This window comes from Phocoena sinus, chromosome 4 (assembly GCF_008692025.1).
Source record: "Phocoena sinus isolate mPhoSin1 chromosome 4, mPhoSin1.pri, whole genome shotgun sequence".
Taxonomy (NCBI): Eukaryota; Metazoa; Chordata; class Mammalia; order Artiodactyla; family Phocoenidae; genus Phocoena; species Phocoena sinus.
The window spans coordinates 66449154-66470762 of NC_045766.1; the positions used below are offsets into that span (position 1 = coordinate 66449154).

The following is a 21609-nucleotide window of genomic DNA, read 5'->3' on the forward strand; positions in this document are numbered from 1 at the left end:
CAGCTACTCCTGGCAAGATGGAAAATCTGCAGAAAGGCCAGATATTCTATAATATCACTCACGGATTAGTACTAATTTCCCCACACCACTTCTTGCTTATTTTGAGTGCCAAGGATAATTATTGTGATGAAACAGAATTAGTAGGCTATTTTGTTCTCTTATAGAAAAGAAACATTCTGTGAAAAAACCTTCATATTGTGAATGAAAATTAGAAGTCATATATGTAATTTATTTAAGAATGAGCTTTGAAGTTATACAATCCTAAATTTAAATTCCAGCTCTATCACTAGCTGAGAGACCTTGAACAACTTCCCTATCCTCTCTGAGCCTAAAGATGGTCATATGTAAACTGGAAAAGCAGGGCCTATGAACTGAAATCCTGGCACAACCAATGGTAGTTCTTTCCTGCTAGTCACCAAGCAAGTAGAGCACAGGCCAAAATGAACGCCCCAGTCTGGCTTTCCTGTCCTTGGGAAGGCCGTAGTCCAGTGGGAAATTAGGAGTTGGAGCACAAAAGGTAAAAGTTAGACAAACATTGAAGGTGTTTTATTTCCAACACTAAACTATGAAAAACTTTCAAAAAAGTAACGTCTCATTCATTCCCTACATAATAGATACTCAACATATATATTGTTGAATCATTTGCACATAAACCTTTACTTGAGATACGGTATTAAAGAAGGGCAGCAACAAATTTTTACAGAAAATTTTATTATTTTTTAAAAATCTGAGCAATTTCACTACATTATTTTTTTAAATGTATTTCAGGAACAGAGATAATGGTAAAATAATTAGGAAGTGATCAGTTTTGAGTATTTGTTATCTTTCTTTTTCTAAATTATTTGTTTAATATTTTATAATAAATAATAATAATAATTGTGTTTAACAACTAGCTAGGAAAATTCTAGAAAATTTAGCAGTCTGCTTTCATTGGCCAATACTCCAGCACAACAGTGGATCCTAGGGTGAGTTCTTCAGGTCTAGACCTCAGTTCCCTTATGAAATAAGGGAGCAAGGCTAGACAGACTCTGAGATCACAGCCAACATTGACATTCTATGAGGTCCTCGAAGATTTAAACTCATGTGTGACCCCATCTTCCCACCTGTGAGAGCAGTTGGTGAGGCGGCCCCTCCAGGTCTGTTCTCATGGAGATTTTTGGTGCCAGATTCTCCCTCTAGCAGAACAGCTGACACCCAGTCAAGGGGACCTTTGAGTCAGGAAATCTAGGAACAGCCCATGTTCTTCTCATCTGCATCACTACTAACTGCTGTTTTATTTCATTAAGTGAATTGGGGGACGTTTGTCTAGAATCAAGTATATTTCCTAGTTTTATAGCTTTAAGTTTGGATGATCTAAAGGGAACTAAGGAGGCTTTAAATATTCAGAACAATTAATGGGAACTGCTGCAAGAAGCTGAGTTGGGTAATTCAGGATGAGAATTAACATCTGATACATAAATTTATTCTTACTGGACTGTGAATAAAGACCGACGTTGCGTATAATATAGCAGAATGAACTGATTTCTTTTCAGATTTCAGCTTTTCCATATATTATATAAATACATATAATATATGATGTATTTATTATATATATATGTATTTTCATATATATATGAAAAACTGCGCTGGATGGTCTTTGAGATCTATTCATTCTAAAATCCATCTATAACACTAAGGTTGTTTTGAACTTTGAAATTTTAGAGATTTGGAGACTTTTCAGGAGAGCTGAAAGAACCTAAATGTTAGACAGACTCCAGTGATGACTTTTAGGCAAGAACAGGAAAAGTGAGAGGGAATACAGGCTGTTATCAGATACCCCTTGGTGTTTTCAGGTCATTTCTACACAGTAGGACCTTTCTTTCTTTCTTTCCTTTTTTTTTTTCTTTCTTTCTTTCTTTCTTTTCTTTCTTTCTTCCTTCCTTCCTTCCTTCCTTCCTCTTTCTTTTCCAGGAAAAACAAGCTGAAAAGAAAAAAAAAAGACTTAAGACTTGCTGTCTTTGGGTGTGACTTTTTTTTTAAACATCTTTATTGGAGTATAATTGCTTTACAATGGTGTGTTAGTTTCTGCTGTATAACAAAGTAAATCAGCTATACATATACATATATCCCCATATCTCCTCCCTCTTGCATCTCCCTCCCACCCTCCCTATCCCACCCCTCTAGGTGGTCACAAAGCACCTAGCTGATCTCCCTGTGCTATGCGGCTGGTTTAATGAAACCACTTGAACAGTGATTGGTCTATGAGTGAATTGATACTGAGATTCACCCAAAGGCAAAATGTTGGAAGATATGTAGGACTTTACCTCATTCTTCCTGCCCTATGACACCAACGGATCACTTTCCTTCCTTTCTCTCAAAAATGATTTACATATTTATTCAGAAATGGAAATCAGTAATGGGTTTGCAAAGAAGAGACCTTGAAGATCCTCAAGCCTAGGCCACTGATTTGTTTTTTTTAAGGGAACCCTTTCTTCAAATGAAATCTTGCTCAGAGCCCTAATACACCTAAGACAGGCAAAAGACAAACTTCATGGTGTTAAGGAGAGAGGAGATCTACCAGTATGGCCATTTCTTTACATCTGGTGAATACACTGAGGCACGTAGGGTTTCATGAAACACAATTTGATAACCACCAACCTATCCCACAGCCCACCCCCATCTTTTGTTATAAAGCCCTCTTGATGCCTGAGGTCCTGGGGGAGGAAGTTGCCCAGTTTAATGTAGCAAGCCTGAGACAAAGGTGATCTAGGAGAAACTGAGAGGTGATGGGGGCATTGTTTTGGTCCAAGGACACAGATACAGGATGAAAGGTTTGAACTGGATTGAAATGAGGGATAATTCTGGTTTAATGTAATTACTTCTGTGTGACACTTTTGCAACTTTAGCAGACTTTTCAAATACACTATTTAATTAGCTCAATTCAGTAAGTATTGCCTGGTTACAAATTATATAGTATTTGACCTAATAGAACCAATGTATTGATTGTGTAAATGTGAACATGTATAATACATTTTCTTTAAGTAAACCTTTCAAGTAAGGCTTTCAACCACCCTTTGAAGGAAACATAGTTGAAAAAAGTAAGGTACAAAAACGTTAAATAACTTGGGAATGGCCTCATAGAATGCCAACGGTAACCTGAGATTTGAATCCAAGTCTGTCTCACTCCAAAACCCATGTTCCTTCCACTCTAACCTCAAGGAACTATCAAACTGCAAGAAATGCAAAAATGGGAGATATAGGCTTAGCCCTGAATTACTTAAAATCCTCTATAGTAATTTTAACACAGGCAAAAAGCTAGCATTGACTAGATCCAACCAAGAGGCCAAGAAAATTTAAAGAAAAAAGATTATATTTCAAATAAGCAACCAGGAAATACGTTGTGAGCAGGAGAGCACTGAGGATTGGGTAGGCATTTGAGAGGCAGTGGAGTAGACATGATGATCCGTATGTCACATTCAAGGAAACTGAAGCTCACAGAGCTGAGGGACATTTCCAAGGTGTTGGAGCTGGTTAATGGTGACGTCAGAGATACAAGGAAGGTCTTTCAGAAGTCAAAGAGAAACTAGAGGGAAAATATGAAACAAAGAAATAGCAGAGTAAGCACAAAAAGAAACCAGAACTTCCTTGTAGAAATAGTGAAAGAAGTAGAAACACTAAGTGACTATGGAGCCAACAGTATTTTTCTCTCTTTTGCTTTAGAGGAAAGTGACAGTGTCTACTTCCATCTAAGATCCTTCTTTCTTTTTGAATCAGCCCCATACTGCCTGTTACTTAAGATCTAGGTTATGTTAACTGTCAATCTCTGAGAAACTACACCTATGTTTCTGCCAACTTTAAGAAAAAATTCTCCTTTTTTGTATTGAATGTCACATACTGAACATCACTGTTACTGAGAATCTACTTCATGTTGCTGAGTTCACCTTCTAGTGCTCACCTGGCTGTCAGGCTACCAGTCATAGTGTTAAGGTCTTTGGGTATTAGCGATATGCTTATGGGTCCACGTACATGACAATCCATATGACAGTTTGTTTACTTTTTGGAGTTTGAATAATTCATATATTTGTTCACCTCCGTTTTTGTCACTGGTTAGGAATTGTTTTTACTTTTATTCTCCCCACTTCCTTCTCCTATCTTATTTGAAGAAAAATTTTAATGTAAATCAAACATATTCAAAAGTACCATCTATGGGAGAAATCTTCTTAACTGTCAGTCAGTATTAGATCTATTAAATTTTATTTCCTTTCTACTCACTAGTTGGGAGTGTATAAACCAAGTCTGGGTTCCAACTCCAAAAAAAGAAACAAAGAAAATTAATTTACCCTTTCAATTTAAAGATATTGGATTTTCAGATGCTTTTCTAATTATAGACAGATTTTCTAGATGTGCCCATCAGGGACATCATAAACTCTGATAGCCCACTCTTGTTTCCAATTCTACAAGGCAAACTTTCTCATTCCTTATTGCACCTGCTCTGCAAAGGTCATTGTATTCACTCTCATGGATTTATTTTCACCCTATGGTGAAGATATCTGCTTCTAAACTTCTAGCCCATTTCTCTCCCCAGAGTTTAAAGTTTATTCAACTGTCTGCTTCACTTTTTGTATATCCCATTGGTCCTTCAAACTTAACATGCTAAGATGGATCTCGTCATCACTCCTTTCTTTCCAAGCTGGATCTTCCAACTGTGTTTACTGATTTAGTTAGTGGAATCATCAACCACTCAGTCCAAGAAAGCTGGAAACTTGAAGTCATCCTTGACTCTACTCTTCCTTCTTCTTCTGTCAGTAACATAAACAATATCTGACAACCTTTTCACTAATAATTAAAATTTTCTCCATCTTTTCCATCCCCACTTCTATCATCCTATTGTCTTACCTGGACTTGTGCAACAACCTCCTAAATAACTTTGCCCATAAACCAATAAGCTATAAATCCTTCCTCTATACAACTTCTGGATTTATCAATGTAAGACATATCCTATTTCAATCTAATGCTTCAAATCCTTTAATACTGTAAGGATGGATACACTAGCCTACATATGTGATAAAAAATTATATACAAGTAAATACACATAGACACACATGTAGTAAAGTACAATAAAACTGGGAATTTCTGAAAAAGATCAGTAGATTATATCAATGTTAATATTCTGGTTCTGATATTATATGATAGTTTTGCAAGCTATTATATGATAGTTTTGCAAGATGTTACTTCCCATCGGGGAAAACTGGATAACTGGGACATGGATAATCTCTATATTTTTTATTACAACTGCATGTGAATCTACAATTATTTCAAAATAGAAAGTTCATTTAAAATATCTTACAAAAAATTCTTCAGTACTCACTAGGCGTATTGAAATATTTAAGCTTTTTAAAAAACATATCACATAAATTTCTACTTCCCTCTCCAGCTTTATCTCCTGGCATTCTCTGCCCCAAATTTTTACACTGTGCTAACAGTGCCATAGACTGATCACTCTGCACCATTAGTCCTTATCTGGCCTGACTGATTTCTTCTCATTATTTAGGGCTCTTTCCTTGATCCATCAGATGAGATGATATATTTCATCATTGTGCTTTTATAATATTATGCACACTTTTAATGCATTTATTAGAGATTTGTTTTCCTGCTTTACCTTCTCTACCAGGACTTTCTAGAAGGTGACGTAGTCTTATTCACTTTTTATCTCCAGTGCCCATTATCTTCTTGGCAAATAATAGATGTTCTCTATATATCTGACTTTAGTAAATGAATGTGCATCTCCATATAGCTTAAAAATCATCGACAATAAATCCAATGCCATTATCTTCTATTATGTAACTAGACCAGATCATTCATTTGCAAATTTAAGGTGATTGACTATCCTATTACACTGTTTATTTAACTCTCTATAATAATAACAGTAATGATTAAGAGCTTAGCTAATTTCATCCTGGAGTAAAATTAGTCTACTGATAATCACAATGAATCACATACTAAGATGAGATATGCACATAAAATGCAGATTTGGAGAAGGCATCTCCTGAGAAAGCTCGTGTTTTCTTTCACATGTATAGGGAGCAAGGTTAATTTTTTATTTTAAGTAAAGGCAAACTTGAGGACCCTACAACAAAATGAAACAAACAGAAATACCTTTCATTTGCAATCTATTCAGATGTTCGCTTATCCCTTGGTCTGACGTGGAATTCTATACTCCGGTTAAAAACCACCCCCACACACATTAAGATATGTAACAGGTGATTAAAAAAAAAACTGGCTCTAGAGGTTTGAGTTTATTGTCCCTGGGCCTGATGCTAAGATGGTAGTTATGAGGGGGGTGATTATGCTGAGGGTGAAATTTTTTTTTATCTTGTTTTTTTGTTATTATTCACACTTTAACATTAATATTGTTAATAGTGATAACAACACCATTATCTACACAACCCCTTTTACAGTTTACAAACTAAGTTTATATACATTATATCTCTTCTGTATCTGAGGGTGAAATTTAAGTTTTCTGAACTCATTTTCATTTTCTGATTTTACTTTTTACCTGCTGGAGGCTGAATGGGCAGATAATCAGTTGAGACATTTACGAAACGGATTTAATAATATGTCAGACTCGCTGTCAGACTTAATGAGGGAATGTTTATTTTCTTTTTGAAATCGGCAGAACGTAGATGGATAGTGGAGGTGCAGAGCATAGCAACTTTATTATTTAAGAATGAAGAGCTTTGATAGAAGACTTGATTGCCTGATTTTATGGCAAAATGGGATCCTTGCCACTGCCTAAAGAAACACCGGTTGTGTAACTTGTAAAATTTGCTGTGTATCCCTGCATGATTTTGAAGATTCACTTGATTTTTTTGATTGACTATACTTTAATTTTAATATCCAGTATCCTAAGTACAGAAACTATAATCCTAGTTTCATTTTTGTCCTTTTAAGGTTCGTAGAAACCCCAGCCCATTTCTCTTGGAAAGAAAGTTATTACCGATCCACTATGTCCCAGAGCACACAGACAAGTGAATTCCTCAGTCCAGAGGTTTTCCAGCACATCTGGGATTTTCTGGAACAGTAAGTATCAGATAAGCAAAAAACTGTTGAACTATAAACAGGTAACTGTGGATGATCGAAGTATTGCTTACTAGGGCATGTTTCTAGAATCAATAAAAATCAGTTAATGTTGTTGGGAAAAAAATATTCCCTGCAATAGTATCTCTGTGTTCAAAATTCAGTGGAGATTTATTCAGTTTCCAGCACCAAAAGATCATTATTGTTCTAAGGTGGTATAATTTTGGAGGATCAGAAGCCTCTCCTACCTAACCCAAAATAACTTCCCCAATGACTCTCTGATACTGAAATTTGTTCCTTTGGCTTAAAGACTCTCATTTACTGTTACGTTGCAAATACCCTCTGAGAAAGTAAAACACTAAATTTTGTTGGTCTGTATGCCTTGCTAGGAAAAGATCTCCTTCTCAAGATCAGGTTTGGAGATGTGAGTAAATTAAGGGAAAGATGAAACAATATCAGAGCATTGGGGACCCAAAAGGTTAGGGTGTATCCCTGATACTTTCCTTCTATTCTGTGTTCCACCTAGCAGTCCTTTGATGAGGGCAAGGATCATGACTCCCATTTTACAAATAGCGCTTAGATTTGGAATGCCAGAGATTTCACATCTGGTAATTGGTTGAGCCAGGATTCAATCCTAGGGTTTTTGACTCCAGTCAACAAGCCTTGCCAACTTTAAAGCAAATAGAACTCATTGTTACCAACTGAATGAGTGTGTTTTAGTCCCTTTCCACACTTAACACACTTTTGTTTTCCTTTATGGTAGGCCCATCTGTTCAGTTCAGCCCATTGACTTGAACTTTGTGGATGAACCATCAGAAAATGGTGCAACAAACAAGATCGAGATTAGCATGGACTGTATTCGCATGCAGGACTCAGACCTCAGTGACCCCATGTGGGTGAGTGGCATGGGCTTCCCCTTTAAATCTGTGGGCCATGCGATCCACATCTCTGTTATACCTGTCTCTTTCATGGCACATGAAAAGGCAGGTGGCTCTGAATGGGCAAGGCCATTGGAAAGCTAGTCAATGTGGTTAGCAGAAAAATAATTAGGATCTGTGGGATCTGGGTCTGCTTCAACTTTCCATGAAGCATACGTTTCCACTGGTATGGGGAAGGGGGTTGGAGATAATTCCTTGCATTCTTTTTTTTTTTAATGTCGGTTCATTGGTTTGTTTATTTATTTATTTTTGGCTGTGTTGGGTCTTTGTTTCTGTGCGAGGGCTTTCTCCAGTTGTGGCAGGTGGGGACCACTCTTCATCGCGGTGCACGGGCATCTCACTATCGTGGCCTCTCTTGTTGTGGAGCACAGGCTCCAGACGTGCAGGCTCAGTAGTTGTGGCTCACGGGCCTAGTTGCTCCGCGGCATGTGGGATCTTCCCAGACCGGGGCTCGAACCCGTGGCCCTGCATCGGCAGGCAGATTCTCAACCACTGCGCCACCAGGGAAGCCCTCCTTGCATTCTTTATCTAAATTGCTCCTCATGTCTATCCCAATTTAGAGAAGATGGTGCCAGCCCAATGTTTTACAGTGGGTGGAGACAGTCAGAACCAAAGCCAAGATCTGAATTGTATACAAAGTACTTTCCACTATGGCAAACTGGCTGTCTCATAGAATTATCCTTTTTTAATGACGGGGGATGAGGTAAATTGTACGCAAACACACAGATTCAAGTAATGGAGTAAGAGGAAAGAAGCTAACTAATATATAAAATAGGCTCCTTTTTGGCTTTACCACTGAGTCCCTCATGACGTTAGACCTCAGTTTTTCCTCTATAAAGTGGCAGAATCTTACATGCATACACCTCCCAGGCAGCTAAGGAGTGTACGGGTTAAGGATAGTAAAACATTTTTCTGAGGCGTTTAGATGAAATTTCTTGTATTTGTGCAGTCCATCATGCTAACCGGTGGGTTTTCTTTTCTTTTTTTTAATCATTCATTCACCACACAAGCCCTCCTGTGTTTTCTATAAAAAAACAAAAATTTGTAGAAAAATGGAAACAAAAGGAGCTAGAAAGAGGGTGGAGTGTCATAGAGTGTCTGCTGATGTGATTTAAAAGAGCACTTTATAAAGTGCCATGACTTTCTTTTTGCAGGGGAGGGGGTGGTCACCAAATTGCTTTATTTGAAAGATGGTACAGATGAAAGATGTTTTGGTGTGCCTTGCCTCTCTGGTCTGATGTAAGATTTTCCTGGAATTCTCACTATATACTCTTTAATATAGAGAAGGGGAAGTGGGGGAAGAGGACAGGAGACAACCAAAAATAGAAATTGTAACTTTTCAAATGCACTGATATTTTGTCACCAAATTGATAAGTGAAAAATACATTTCTTCATTGGCCCGTTCCATCTTAATATGGATACGAGTCTCAATTATCCTTGAGCTAGAAGAAGGAAACTGACAGATAAATCCAAGGGGCAGGTAATGCAAGGCCTTGGAATGTGTGATAATTAAATATAAATATTTATAAATATATAAATTCTGATTTGACAGTGACTTAGAAATTAAGATATCCCCAATTCATTTAATAATATCACCTCCTAAGCTAACAGGTTTGCCTAGGCTGGTGCTACCTATCTTTTTATATTCTCTCCAGGCAGGGATTTTCTGTTTCTCATAAAAGCAAACCAAGTTATTTAGTTTAAAATGCAGAATCAAGCCTTCTTATTTACAGCTCTTCTTCTTATTATCTTTTCACATACTGAAACATGTGGTTTCTTAATGTTCCATGTTGTTTCTCCTTTGTTTTATTAGACATTTTCTCCTTGAGAACATCTCATTCTTTTTCTCCTGTCTAGCCAATCCCTATCCATCCCTCAACACCAAGCTTGCCTTACCTTCTCTAGAAAAAGATTCCATGTCACTGTTCTCTACCAGTCTAAATTAGAGACTATTCCTCTGAAGAAACCTAGGTATATTTTTAATCATATTACTTATGACACAATATTATAGTTGTTTCTTTCTCTGTCTCTAAAGGGGACAGGAACCATATTTTGTCATGCCCAGTATTTGTTACCATGTTTGGCCCATAGTAGGACCTCAGGAATTTTTTTACTTAATTAATTAATTTATTTATTTATTTATTTTGGCTGCACTGGGTCTTCGTTGCAGCTTACAGGCTCTTTGTTGTGACTCACAGGCTTTTCTAGTTGTGGCGCACGGGCTCTAGAACATGCGGGCTCAGTAGCTGCAGTGCGCGGGCTTAGTTGTGGTATGTGGGATCTTAGTTCCCTGACCAGGGACTGAACCCAGACCCCCTGTATTGGGAGCGCAAAGTCTTAACCACTGGACCACCAAGGAAGTCCAGGAATTTGAAGTCATAAGAAATGAGACGTGGGAGTTATCTAAAAAGTCAAAATGTTCTCTTTAAAACAGTCCTATTCAAAAGAATTTTTTTTCAACGGTGGAAATGTCCTATATTCCTATTGTTCAACAGAGTAGCCACTAGCCACATGGCTCCTTTGGACATCTGAAATGTGGCTAGTGCAAATGAGGGACTTAACGATAACTTTAGTTAATTTAAATTTACATTGTTTCATGTGGCTAGTTGGTAGTTTATTGGGTAGCACAGCTCTAGAATATCACCAATCAGGGGGCCATTCTCTGCTTCAACATTCACAGCAGCAAAACTTCCTGTCCTGTCCTCCTCGTGTATTCCTGCCCTTTTGATTATAGTGCGTCAGTATAAAAAGTGTTACGCTTTTTCTTTATCTCCATTGTTTCCCCAGTTCTGCTTGAAAGTACCCTGATCTGCCATTTGAGTTCTAAAACTTCAGTCATTTAAAGTTCATTTTGGTGCTTTCACAAAATAGCTAAAGGAATCTTTGGAGAAAACCTAGTGGAGTATCTGAGAAAGTGTCAGCTAAGTTATACAATGATCTTAGAAGAGGGTAAGAATGAAGGAGAGAAAGCCAAGAAAATTCATAGATATAACTGCTCTTGTGATAAGTATCTTGTTTAGCTAAGAATGCACTGCCTTGTGGTTTTTTAGGTTATTATTATTTAAGAAATATTTAAGACGATTATTCATAGGTATTCAAAATTTTTCCTGAGCATCAGCTATGAATATATACACGTGATGTTGATTCATTTGGAATTGATTTTTACTTATGCTCATAAGAGCAGTGGCCTGATTGAAACTGAGAGTATTCAATTTGAAATTGATCTAAATTTTCCTCTTGGATGTCTGAATTACAAATTTTCGAAGCTATGGCTTTCTTAGGCTTCATTACTGGATGATGATTAACACGTCTGATATTTTATTTAATCTTTCCCGGAACTTTGTGAGATAGCAATTATTATCCTTGTTTTATAAATTAATAAATAAAAAAAGGGGGTTAAAAACCTTTCTAGGATGACATGTGTAGTCAGCAGCAGTGTCAGTATTTTGTCCACCTCACTGGGCACAATCTTTTCTCTTCTCAATCTTTCTCTAAGGTATTGTATTTGAGAGGAACTTGACCTCTATTTCTTCTTGAGTACCTCTTTTTCTATGAAATTGAGGTTTATCTGTGTGGGTAAACTTCCACGCCTCCGTCATGAGATAGTCATGCCTTAGAGAGTCACCACACCTTTCCCTCCTCTGGAGAGGCACAGGACACCACTGCTAACTAGGAAAGATGGAACAGAGTTCTACCATCACTTACTAGCAACCTGGAACTTGAAATTGTATGTCAGATTGAGGGTAACAAGAAATCAGGAAATAAGAGCAGGATAGAAATATTTGCAAGGAGCAAGGGATTGAAGTGATTCAGGAAAAGCTGGAAAACAAAATGAAATGGGGTTTTGCCAGTAGGGGAAACAAAATACGTCACTTGGGAACAACTGCATTGAGAGGAGTGTACAAGTGGAGTGAGACTGAACTTAAAAAATAAACTTGCCTGTCTGTGGCTGGTCTGTTTTCATCGCCATAGAACTGAGACATTGCTGTTAAAGTATAGTTCTATATGAATCCTGGGTTTTCCCTTGTCTTAGGACCATTCCAACATCCTCATAGATGTCCATGTGAGGAGGCCACATGGGTGAGACTAGGTAACAATGATAGTCCTAAGCAACAGGAATGGCAAAATAGTGGACTAGCTCAGGGTGTAATAACTGGTGTTCTGGTTTGGAAAATAAGAACTAGGAACCTCTGAGATTCCTGGTCCTTCTAAACTGAGAGCTGCTGCAACTGGTATGAGGCTCTTTTCTTCCATTACTTGGTAGCATATTTTCACTTTTCTGTGTATGAGTTAATAACTAAATAGTTCCAAATCTCTGTACATAAATTACCTTCCTCTTACATATAATAAAAAAAAATATGGGATCCCTGCCAAGCGTTCTTTCACTATGCAAGAAATATGAATCTGTGGACTTGAAATGACTTGTCAGATTATTAAGGACAAAAATCTTAAAATTGAGAATGTCATCCCATTTTTATTGATTTTTGAAACAACCTTCACCTTAAGAACTAGTCATGAAGAGGAGTCCTAATGTTTTGCTCTGATTATGAACAAAGGGAATATGAATTGCAAGGAATGTGTGTGCCTCTATCATTAGGATGATTTTGGTGCCACTGAAGAATAAACTACATTGGATTAGCAAATGGAGGTGAACAAGATTTCTCAAAAAATGTTATAATTTAGGCTATGTTTCCAAGATCCTTACTGTTTCTTGATTCTGTTGCCTAATATATTACTTTATATCTCAGCTTTGCCTTATTTATAAGCTGTCTAAGCATGCCTGTCATGTCCTTAAGAGGTGGATGATGATATTAACACTTAAATGTTTTCCTGGAATGATGGATGGAAACTATATAACACTTACTTTTGTACTTTTGTATTTCTTTATTCTTTGTACTTTGAAGGAAACCCTATTTAGTTGAATTGGGTTTTTCCCTAGGGATTTTCATGGTAATTATCTAAAACCATCCATTTTTGTAAATTATTATTGTAGCAACCAGTTATAAATGAAGGGTCTTCACCTGTACATACCAAAAAACAGTGTTTTTGTATTTGAAAAGACTTAGGTCACAGCACCTAGCATAATACCCTGTATCTTCTATGACCCAAGATTATATAAGATTTCAAGTAGACTGTATAAATGAGATCTAGCCACAGGCATTTCTTTAGAATTTACTTTCCTGTATGCTATGTTCTTTGTGATACAGATGAACAAATCATGGTCTCTAGCCTCAAGAAGACCATAATATAGCAGAAAGTCAACTGTGTATAAAATTACTTTTGAAAAGTACTCAAATGTATGTATTTTTTAAGGCACATAAAAAGAAATTGTTTATTGTGCCTGAGTAAAACTGCAATATGTTACAGAGGAGGTGCTTTTCATTTAGGCCTTTGAAATACGAGTCAAATTGATCAAAAAGAGGAAAGCAAAGAGTAGTTCACGTTTAGGTATCCATTATGAAAGTAATTTATTTAAAAAACTATAATGTGAAGCTCACAAGTTTTAAAAGATAAGACTGAAAATTTTGGGTAAGGGGAAATGTATATAGAAAAGAAAGACAGAATATAAATTTAAAAAATTATAACACATGACAAAGGTTTAATTGCCCAAATAAACTAAACACTTAAAAAACTGGGAATTCCCTGGCACATCCAGTGGTTAGGACTCCATGTTTCCACTGCAGGGGGCATGGGTTCAATCCCTCATCAGGGAACTAAGATCCTGCAAGCTGCTCAGCCCAGCCAAAACAAATAAAATAAAATAATAAGAGAAAGATGAATCTCCCCCTTTGGCAAAGAGTATAAGTGATTCACAGATGTTTCACATATATAAAATGTTCAACTTCTCTAATAATAAAAAATTGTGAATTGAAACAATAAGATTATTTATCATCTATTTGATCAGCAAAGATTTAAATTCTTGGTAATATCCAGTACTGGTGAGAGTGTTGGGAAACAGTCAACCTTTTTACTTCTGGTAGGAGTATAAATTGGTATATTTGGCGGGCAGTTCGCCCATTCTCATTTATTTAATGTTAAATGTACTTACCCTTTGGTCTATAAGTGCCCTTCTTAGAAGTCTTTTCCACAAAACGAAAATATATAAGTAAGTATATGTACAAACACACACACACAAACATATACAGCAATGAAGGCTTCATTGCAGCATTGTTTATAATATCCAAAATGATATGACCAGATAGAATTCTATAGACTTTGAAGTTTTGGGGGACTTCTCTGGTGGTCCAATGGTTAAGACTCCGCACTTCCACTGCTGGGGTCTTGAGTTCGATCCCTGGTCAGAGAACTAATATCCCACATGCTGTGCAGCATGGTCAAAAAAAGTTTCTGGACTGTGAGAGAGGAAACTGCAGTTTAAAGCAAATGAAGGTTAAGCCCACCATTGAGAGATGGTGTTAGTAATTATGATGTGTAGTCTTTTTCATCTCGGCAATGCTATTATTCATGAACCTCAGTGTGATTTCTGTATTTGTGCTTTATGTGAGGCATCCTTTATATTCTGATAAAGATTATGTAGAATTGATATTATTTCTTGTTAAATGTTTGGTCGACTTTGGCTAGTGAAACCATATGGGCCTGAATATTTCTTTCTGGGGAGTTCTTTAATTATAAATTTAGTGTCTTTAATAGTTACAGGACTATTGAGATGATCTATTCAATCTTGGGTAAGTTTTTATAAATTGTGGGTTTTGGGGAACTGGTTAAATTTATCAAAGTTTTTGAATTTATGTATGTCGAATTGTTTGGTGTAGTCCCTTATTACCCTTTTAATGTCTGTGGGATCTGTAATATCCTCCTGTTTCATTTCCAATATTGGTAACTTGTGTCCTCTGTTTCTCTGTCGGTCTTGCTGGAGATTTATCAGTTGCATCGATCTTTCAAAGAACCAGTTCAGCTTTTGAATTTTACAGTTATTTTGTATTGTCTTTCTGTTTTTATCTTCATTATTTTCGGTCTTATTTTATTTCCTTTCTTCTGCTTCTTTGGGTTTATTTTGCTCTTCTTTTTAAAGTTGTTTCAATTGAGTGTTTATATTACTGAGTTGAGATCTTTCTTCTCTTCTAATGTTAGTATTTACATTTATAAAATTTCCATTAAACACTGCTTCAGCTGCATCCCATAAATTTTGATATGTTGCATTTTCACTTTTGTTCACTTTAAAATATTTTCTGATTTCCCTTAAGACTTTTTCTTTGACCTATGTGTATTTCCAAGCATGTTGCTTAGTATCCAAGTGCTTAGATATTTTGTTATCTCTCCATTACTGACTTCTACTTTAATTTCATTATGATTAGAAAACATAATTTCAAATTTTTAAAATTTGTTATGCTTTGTTTCATGAGACAAAATATCATTTATTTTGGTGAATGTTCCATGGGCACTTGAGAAGACTGTGTATTCTCTTTTCTCTGGGTGCAATGTTCTATAAATGTCGATTATATCCAGTTGGTTTATGATGGTATGCAGTTCTTCTATATTCTTGCTTATTTTCTGTCTACTAATTCTATTGATTACTAGCACTCAATTACTTCTCTCTATGGAGAGAAGAGTGTTGAAGTCTTCAACTCTACTTATGGATTTGTCTCTCCTTTCAAATCTGTCAGTTATTGCTTCATGTTTTTGAAAGTTTTGTTTTTAGGTGCATCATATTTAAGTTTGGTACATCTTCTTTCTATCATTGTATAATATTTGTCTTTATTCTTGGTAGTGTGCTTTGCTCTGAAGTCTACTTTGTATTTATTTATATTAATATAGCCATTTTACCTTTCTTTTGATTAATGTTTGCGTGGTAAATTTTTTTCTCTATCCTTTTACTTTTAACCTGTATTTATCATTATATTTGAACTGAGTTTCTTCTAAACAGTAAATAGTTGTATCATTTTTTATCCATTCTGACAATCTCTTTCAATTGGTTTATTTACATCATCTACATTTAATGTAATTATTGATATGGAGTTTTTTGACCTAACATTTATTTTTTAGCTTATTTTGTCCTTTGTTCTTCTGTTTCCCTTTTTTTTGCTGCCATTTAGATTATTTGACCTATTTTTAGCATTTGATTTTAATTGTTCTATTTTGGTTCTGGCTATATCTCTTTAAACAGTTTTTAGTGATTACTCTAGAGACTGAAATATTCATAATTTTTCACAGTCTATTGAGAATTAATACTTTACCACTTCAAACGGAATGCAGAAAACTTACCACAATATTGATATTATAACCCTTCCCATGATGTTGTAGTTGTCATATATATTTCATCTATGTACATTGAATGCTGCCTCAGACAGTGGTAAAATTTTTACTTTCAACTGTCGCAAGCATTTCAAAGAACTCAAGAGAATAGTCTGTTTTATTGAACATGATATTTATCATTGATATTGTTCTTCCTTTGTAACAAAGTTACAGTTCTGACTGGATATTATTATCAGAAAAAAACAGGGAATTCCAAGTATCCTTTTGTTCATCAGAATGAATTTTTTTCAAAGAAAAAGAGATGCCTGTATTTTCTAAGCAGGACCATAAACCACGTCAAAGCTTTAATTTGCTGAATTTTTATTGATCAAAAGGTTATAAACATTCCCTCCATGCCTCCCTCATTCTTTCCTCTCTCCCTGTCTCTACACACACACATACACACACGCACACACGTGCACACACACGTGCACACATGCACACACATTGACTCACATATAACTCAATTTGAACATCTATAGATATTTTCTAACATTATAGAATTATGTATATATATGTATATATATGGCACATACTCTGTGAAAAAAGTGTTTTTAAGTAAGTCACTCCAGTCAAGTTGCGAGGGACTGGGTAACAGCATTGCTACCTGAGTCACGCAAACATTCTAAATCTTCCTTCCTGCATGTCTTCTCTTGGCTCAAAAAGTGGAAAGGCTATTTCATACAAGTAGCAATAATTTTCTATGTGTCCTGGTCTCTTAGGCACCAGAAACGCACGATGTTACCCAACTCTAAGTCTGACACTAATATGAAGAGCTCACATCAAGCTCTCCATTTTCCTTCTATTCACTTCCTACTTTGATCTCCTTTAGGCTTCCAGAGCCACCCTCACCACCCCTACTGTCCTCCTTTGTTTACTTCTATACATTCCCTTGCTCCTTTCCAAGTGTCTTGCTCCTTCCCATCTCCACCTCCCCCTTTTCTGGTCTTCCAGAAAACCACTAGAGTTTAGTGCAGGCAGATTTGATCAACAACTTTTTTTTTCACTTTGATGACTGACTACCTGCTATTTAATATAGGGCTTTACAATGTATTACTTACTTTAGAATTACAGCATGAGATTTATAGTCAGACACACTAGAATTGGAATTCTGTTTTTACCAATTTTAGCTGTGTGAACTTGATAATCTCTATGAGTCTCTCCTCCCTCTTTTGTATGGATGGACATAATATCTATCATCAACCTTGAGAACTGTGAATTTTTTTTCATTACCTGATTTGTTTTCATTCAGAGTTCCTGGTGTATAAATATACAGTCAATTAAAAATTATTATCTTTGTTATTACTTGCCTATGCTGATTTTCATAACAACTCTTGTGAGGTAGGTGAATACGCGTTACATTTTATAATAAAATACAAATTAAAAGATAGCTCTGATTATTAGAGCAATGCACACTTATTAAAAAGAATTTTAGAAGTAAGTATCAAAAGTGTATAGAATTCCTACCTAATGATAATAATTATGAAAATTTTAGGTTTTTTTCCAGTTGTTTTCCTAAAAGAAATAGATTTTATAAGACATATTTGGATCATGTCATATATAAATTTTGTAACCTGCTTTTTCTTTTCATTCTATGGTGAACATTTTTCTCTTATTCACTAATCTTCAAAACAACATTAATCACTGTATGTATTATATATCACTACATAGGTATTACATAGGTATGTAATGATTTATTTATCTGTTTTTCTACTCATAGATTTTTTTTTTTTTTTTTTTTTGGTGTATAATTGCTCTACAGTGTTGTGTTAGCCTCTGCTGCACAACAAAGGGAACCAGCCACATACATTCCCTGCCTCTTGGACGCCCCGCCCAATCCCACCCATCTAGGTCATCACAGAGTACTGAGCTGAGCTCCCTGTGATGTACAGCAGGTTCCCACCAGCTATCTATTTTATACATAATCGTGTATTTATGTCAAACCTAAAGAAGAATATGTACATACAGAACCCTATTGTGCTAGCTGCTTAGAAGTGTAATTATTAAGTAAAATGTATGAACACCAGTGTTATGGATATATATTATCAAATTTCTTTTCATGAGTTTTTATATTTTTACAACTTACACTCACACCAACTGTGCAAAAGTGCCTATAAAGTGGAAATCAATTTTGGTTATACAATCTCTTCTCTAAATAATGCAAATATGTCTACATGACTAAAGGAGTTTCCAGTCATTTGCAGATGAAGATGAAATAATCCCTCTTGATACATTTTTAAGTGCAAAAGGGATGGTAGTTTTGCCTGGAGATGAGTAAGACATCTTAATAGAGCATCTATGAGTGGGGTGTGTAGACCTAATTAGAATACAAAACATGTGAGGAAAGAGATGGTAAAAGAGGGATATACAAAGTATATTTCCAAGCTTTACCTTAGGATTAGTGCAGAACACGGGACTGGGCGTATTTTCTCCTTTGCCATCCAGCACTTCTTAACCCTTGCTTTTAGTATCCCTAGCATTCTTACCCCTTGGCTAGTACCATTAAACAATCATCAACCATAATTTGTGCCATATAAGCGCTTATGTATTAGTTCTATGGACACAAATGAAACGAACAAGAACATATATTCTGTAGAGCGAAAGCACTCTAATTTCTGGAAGATGGGTTTGCAGTTACTTATGTTGCTTATGAGGTGGCTCAGAATCCACTCCATTTAGATTACGTTCAGGTGTCACCAGAAGAGCAGACTGTTTTTCTGTTCCCTTCTTTGTACAGTGTAACCAATCGGAAGGCACCACTTTGTTCAAGAGTGCCAAGCCAGGGACTTTACCTTAAACCCAAGTATGCATTTCAAACCTTGAACAAACAGTCTGCTTAATAAAATAAGGGAAAGGGTTTTCTTTTTCTCTCTTCTCTAGAAATTCACAAACATCACTTGACAGGTGACAACTCCTCCCTTACAAAAGGGGCTGTTTGCTTTTTGCTTTGGTGTTTGGGTAAACTGCAGCACGCACTGGCAGAGAATTTATTGCCTAGGGGAAGGTGTTTGCAGTCACTGTGTTTAATCTGAAAAGAAACCCTTTTCCTGCTATCCCCTCCCTTGGTTTTGGAGGAGGGAGAGTTGGAAATGATAGCCAGGGGGGAAATAGTTCCCCTAACACCTGTCTTTGGTGTAACCTCAGCAATGTTACTTAAGACACTGTGCTCAGTGTGTATGCATTCAGAATGACAAAGTTGAAGAGGGCAGATAAACAAAAAGGGATTTCAGCAGAAACACTGGAGCTGATTCTGACCTTGCATCCTCTTAAAAACCAATCAGGTTGAAATCCTAGCATGCTGGCTTAAAGAGAATCTGATTTGTTTGAAATAATACTCATACTATTAGTCACCTGTCCTTCCTTTGGTCACCAGTTTATTTAATATAGTTTTAATCTATAAAACATGAAACAATCTAGAATATTAGACTGAGGAACTATAGACATGATCTAGTCCTAGTCCAGCCTTCCTTTAATAGATAAGAAAACTAAGATCCAAGTTGATTACTGCTGGCTCCTCCAACATTTCCAGTAAAGTTTGTGGGAGGGAGTCAGGAATGACTCAGTTTTCTGGGTTTTCTAAACCTGCCTCTATCTACTATTAGAGATACGTGAAGAGCTCAGCCTCTGGAGGTAGATGGCTGCCTGCATTTCAATCCAGTTCTGTCATTCACTATTTGGATGATCTTGGTATGTTTCTGATTCTAGTATGTTTCTGAGCCTCGATTTCCCCACCTGCAAAATGAAGATGATGCTTTTGGTGACATACCGTAGAAGAGCTGTTTAGAGAATTGAGAGAAGACATGTACAGCAGTCAGCACAATACATTGCTTGTGGTCAGTTTTCAATGGTGATTGGTTGTTGCTGTTACTGTTTAGAACGTGATAATCTGGAAACCAGAAATTATTCATCTTAAGTAGAGCAATTCCTGATGAAGGAAAAAAATCAAATTTGCTTAGATTTGTATTTTTGTATTTCCATAAAAAGAAAGTAATATTTGAAGATATGCTAGCATGCTGTAAGAATCTGTCTAGCCCATCCTTTCCCATTTGAAACTAGAGTTGAGTTTTCTTCAAGTTAAAGTAGAATTTTGAAGCATATTTCTTTTAAAAGCTGCTCATAGAATTCAAGAAAACATTTTCACTTTAATTATTAAATATTATTAGTTTTTCAGTTATTTGGCTGTCATTCAGTAATCTTAAAATAGTAAAATATTACCTTTTCCAGTCTACTAGTTAAAAGCACACACTTTGGGTATACCTGGGTTTAAATGTTAGTGTGATAATGAGGTCAGAGCTGCAGGGATTCCCAGACATGTTAATTCAGTGGTTCTCAGTGTGGTCTCAGGCCAGCAGCATCAACATTACTTAAGAACTTGTTAAGAAATGCAAATTCTTGGGTTCCACTCCAGATGTGCTAAATCAGAAACTAGGAGAGAGAGGGCAACAATCTTTCAATAAGCCCTCCAGTTGATTCTCTTATTTGAGAAACACTGGTGCAATCCATTGTTTTAATATACCTATTTTAATAGGTGGGGAAACTTAGGCTCTGAGTGGAGAGTGACTTGCCCAAGGGAACACAGCCATAATGACAGAGAAAAAACTTCTAGGTCAGTGTCTACTTTAAAATAGATATTTCTAGCTGTGATTCATCTTAAAACATGTAGAAAGCTCTGCTGGGTTATGTCATTTCAAAAATAAAAAGTTAGACTGTAACACTTTAGAAGAAGTAAACATATTTATTAACTGGTTGGCTACATGTCTTTATCAGTAAGATATTTTTAAACAAGATCGCACACCTGGTTTGTTTTTTAATTGTGAAGGTCGTTCATAAGAATCTTTTCCCTGGCGAAATGACGAAAATGTCAAGTTTGTATTCTTGTCAATTCAACAAGAAGTTACTGATTATTTACTAAGTTCAAGATATTCTGCTATGGGTACATGTTTAATAAAAGAGCTAAAAAAAAAGAGCTGAGTATATCACTACCTATAATATAGAGTTGGTGGGGGAGACAGATATGAAATTAATGAACTAGATTATAAATGAGCTAACTGATCATACCTACTGAGGGATAAATAGAAAAGATATTGAACACCAGGCCAGAGTTTGGTCATCAGCAATGATTGCTGCGCTGTATAAGTTCAGTGGCAATATTCACATCGTGCTCTTTATGAGCAGCTCAGTAGTTCTGCCATCTAGTTAACATTTGATGCTTGCTATACTTGAGATAATCTGGGGAATTAACAAGTAAACAAAGAGCACATTCTTATCCCCCAAACCTCCCAGTTTATTATGGGACAGGAGACACATACAAACAAATCTTTTCAAGATAGAAAATAAGTACCGGAGGAGAGTATAGATAAAC

The 21609-nt window shown here is 36.1% G+C and overlaps 1 protein-coding gene across 4 annotated transcripts in view; it reads left to right on the plus strand.

Moving 5' to 3' along the window:
• TP63 (tumor protein p63) overlaps nt 1-21609 on the plus strand; it is a 222203-nt gene that overhangs the window by 74351 nt on the left and 126243 nt on the right. For all 4 annotated transcript variants that reach the window (XM_032631616.1, XM_032631612.1, XM_032631613.1 and 1 more), the window contains exons 2-3: nt 6931-7059; nt 7820-7952. In XM_032631616.1, coding sequence (XP_032487507.1) covers nt 6931-7059; nt 7820-7952 — 262 coding nt within the window. The remainder of the gene's footprint in view (nt 1-6930; nt 7060-7819; nt 7953-21609) is intronic.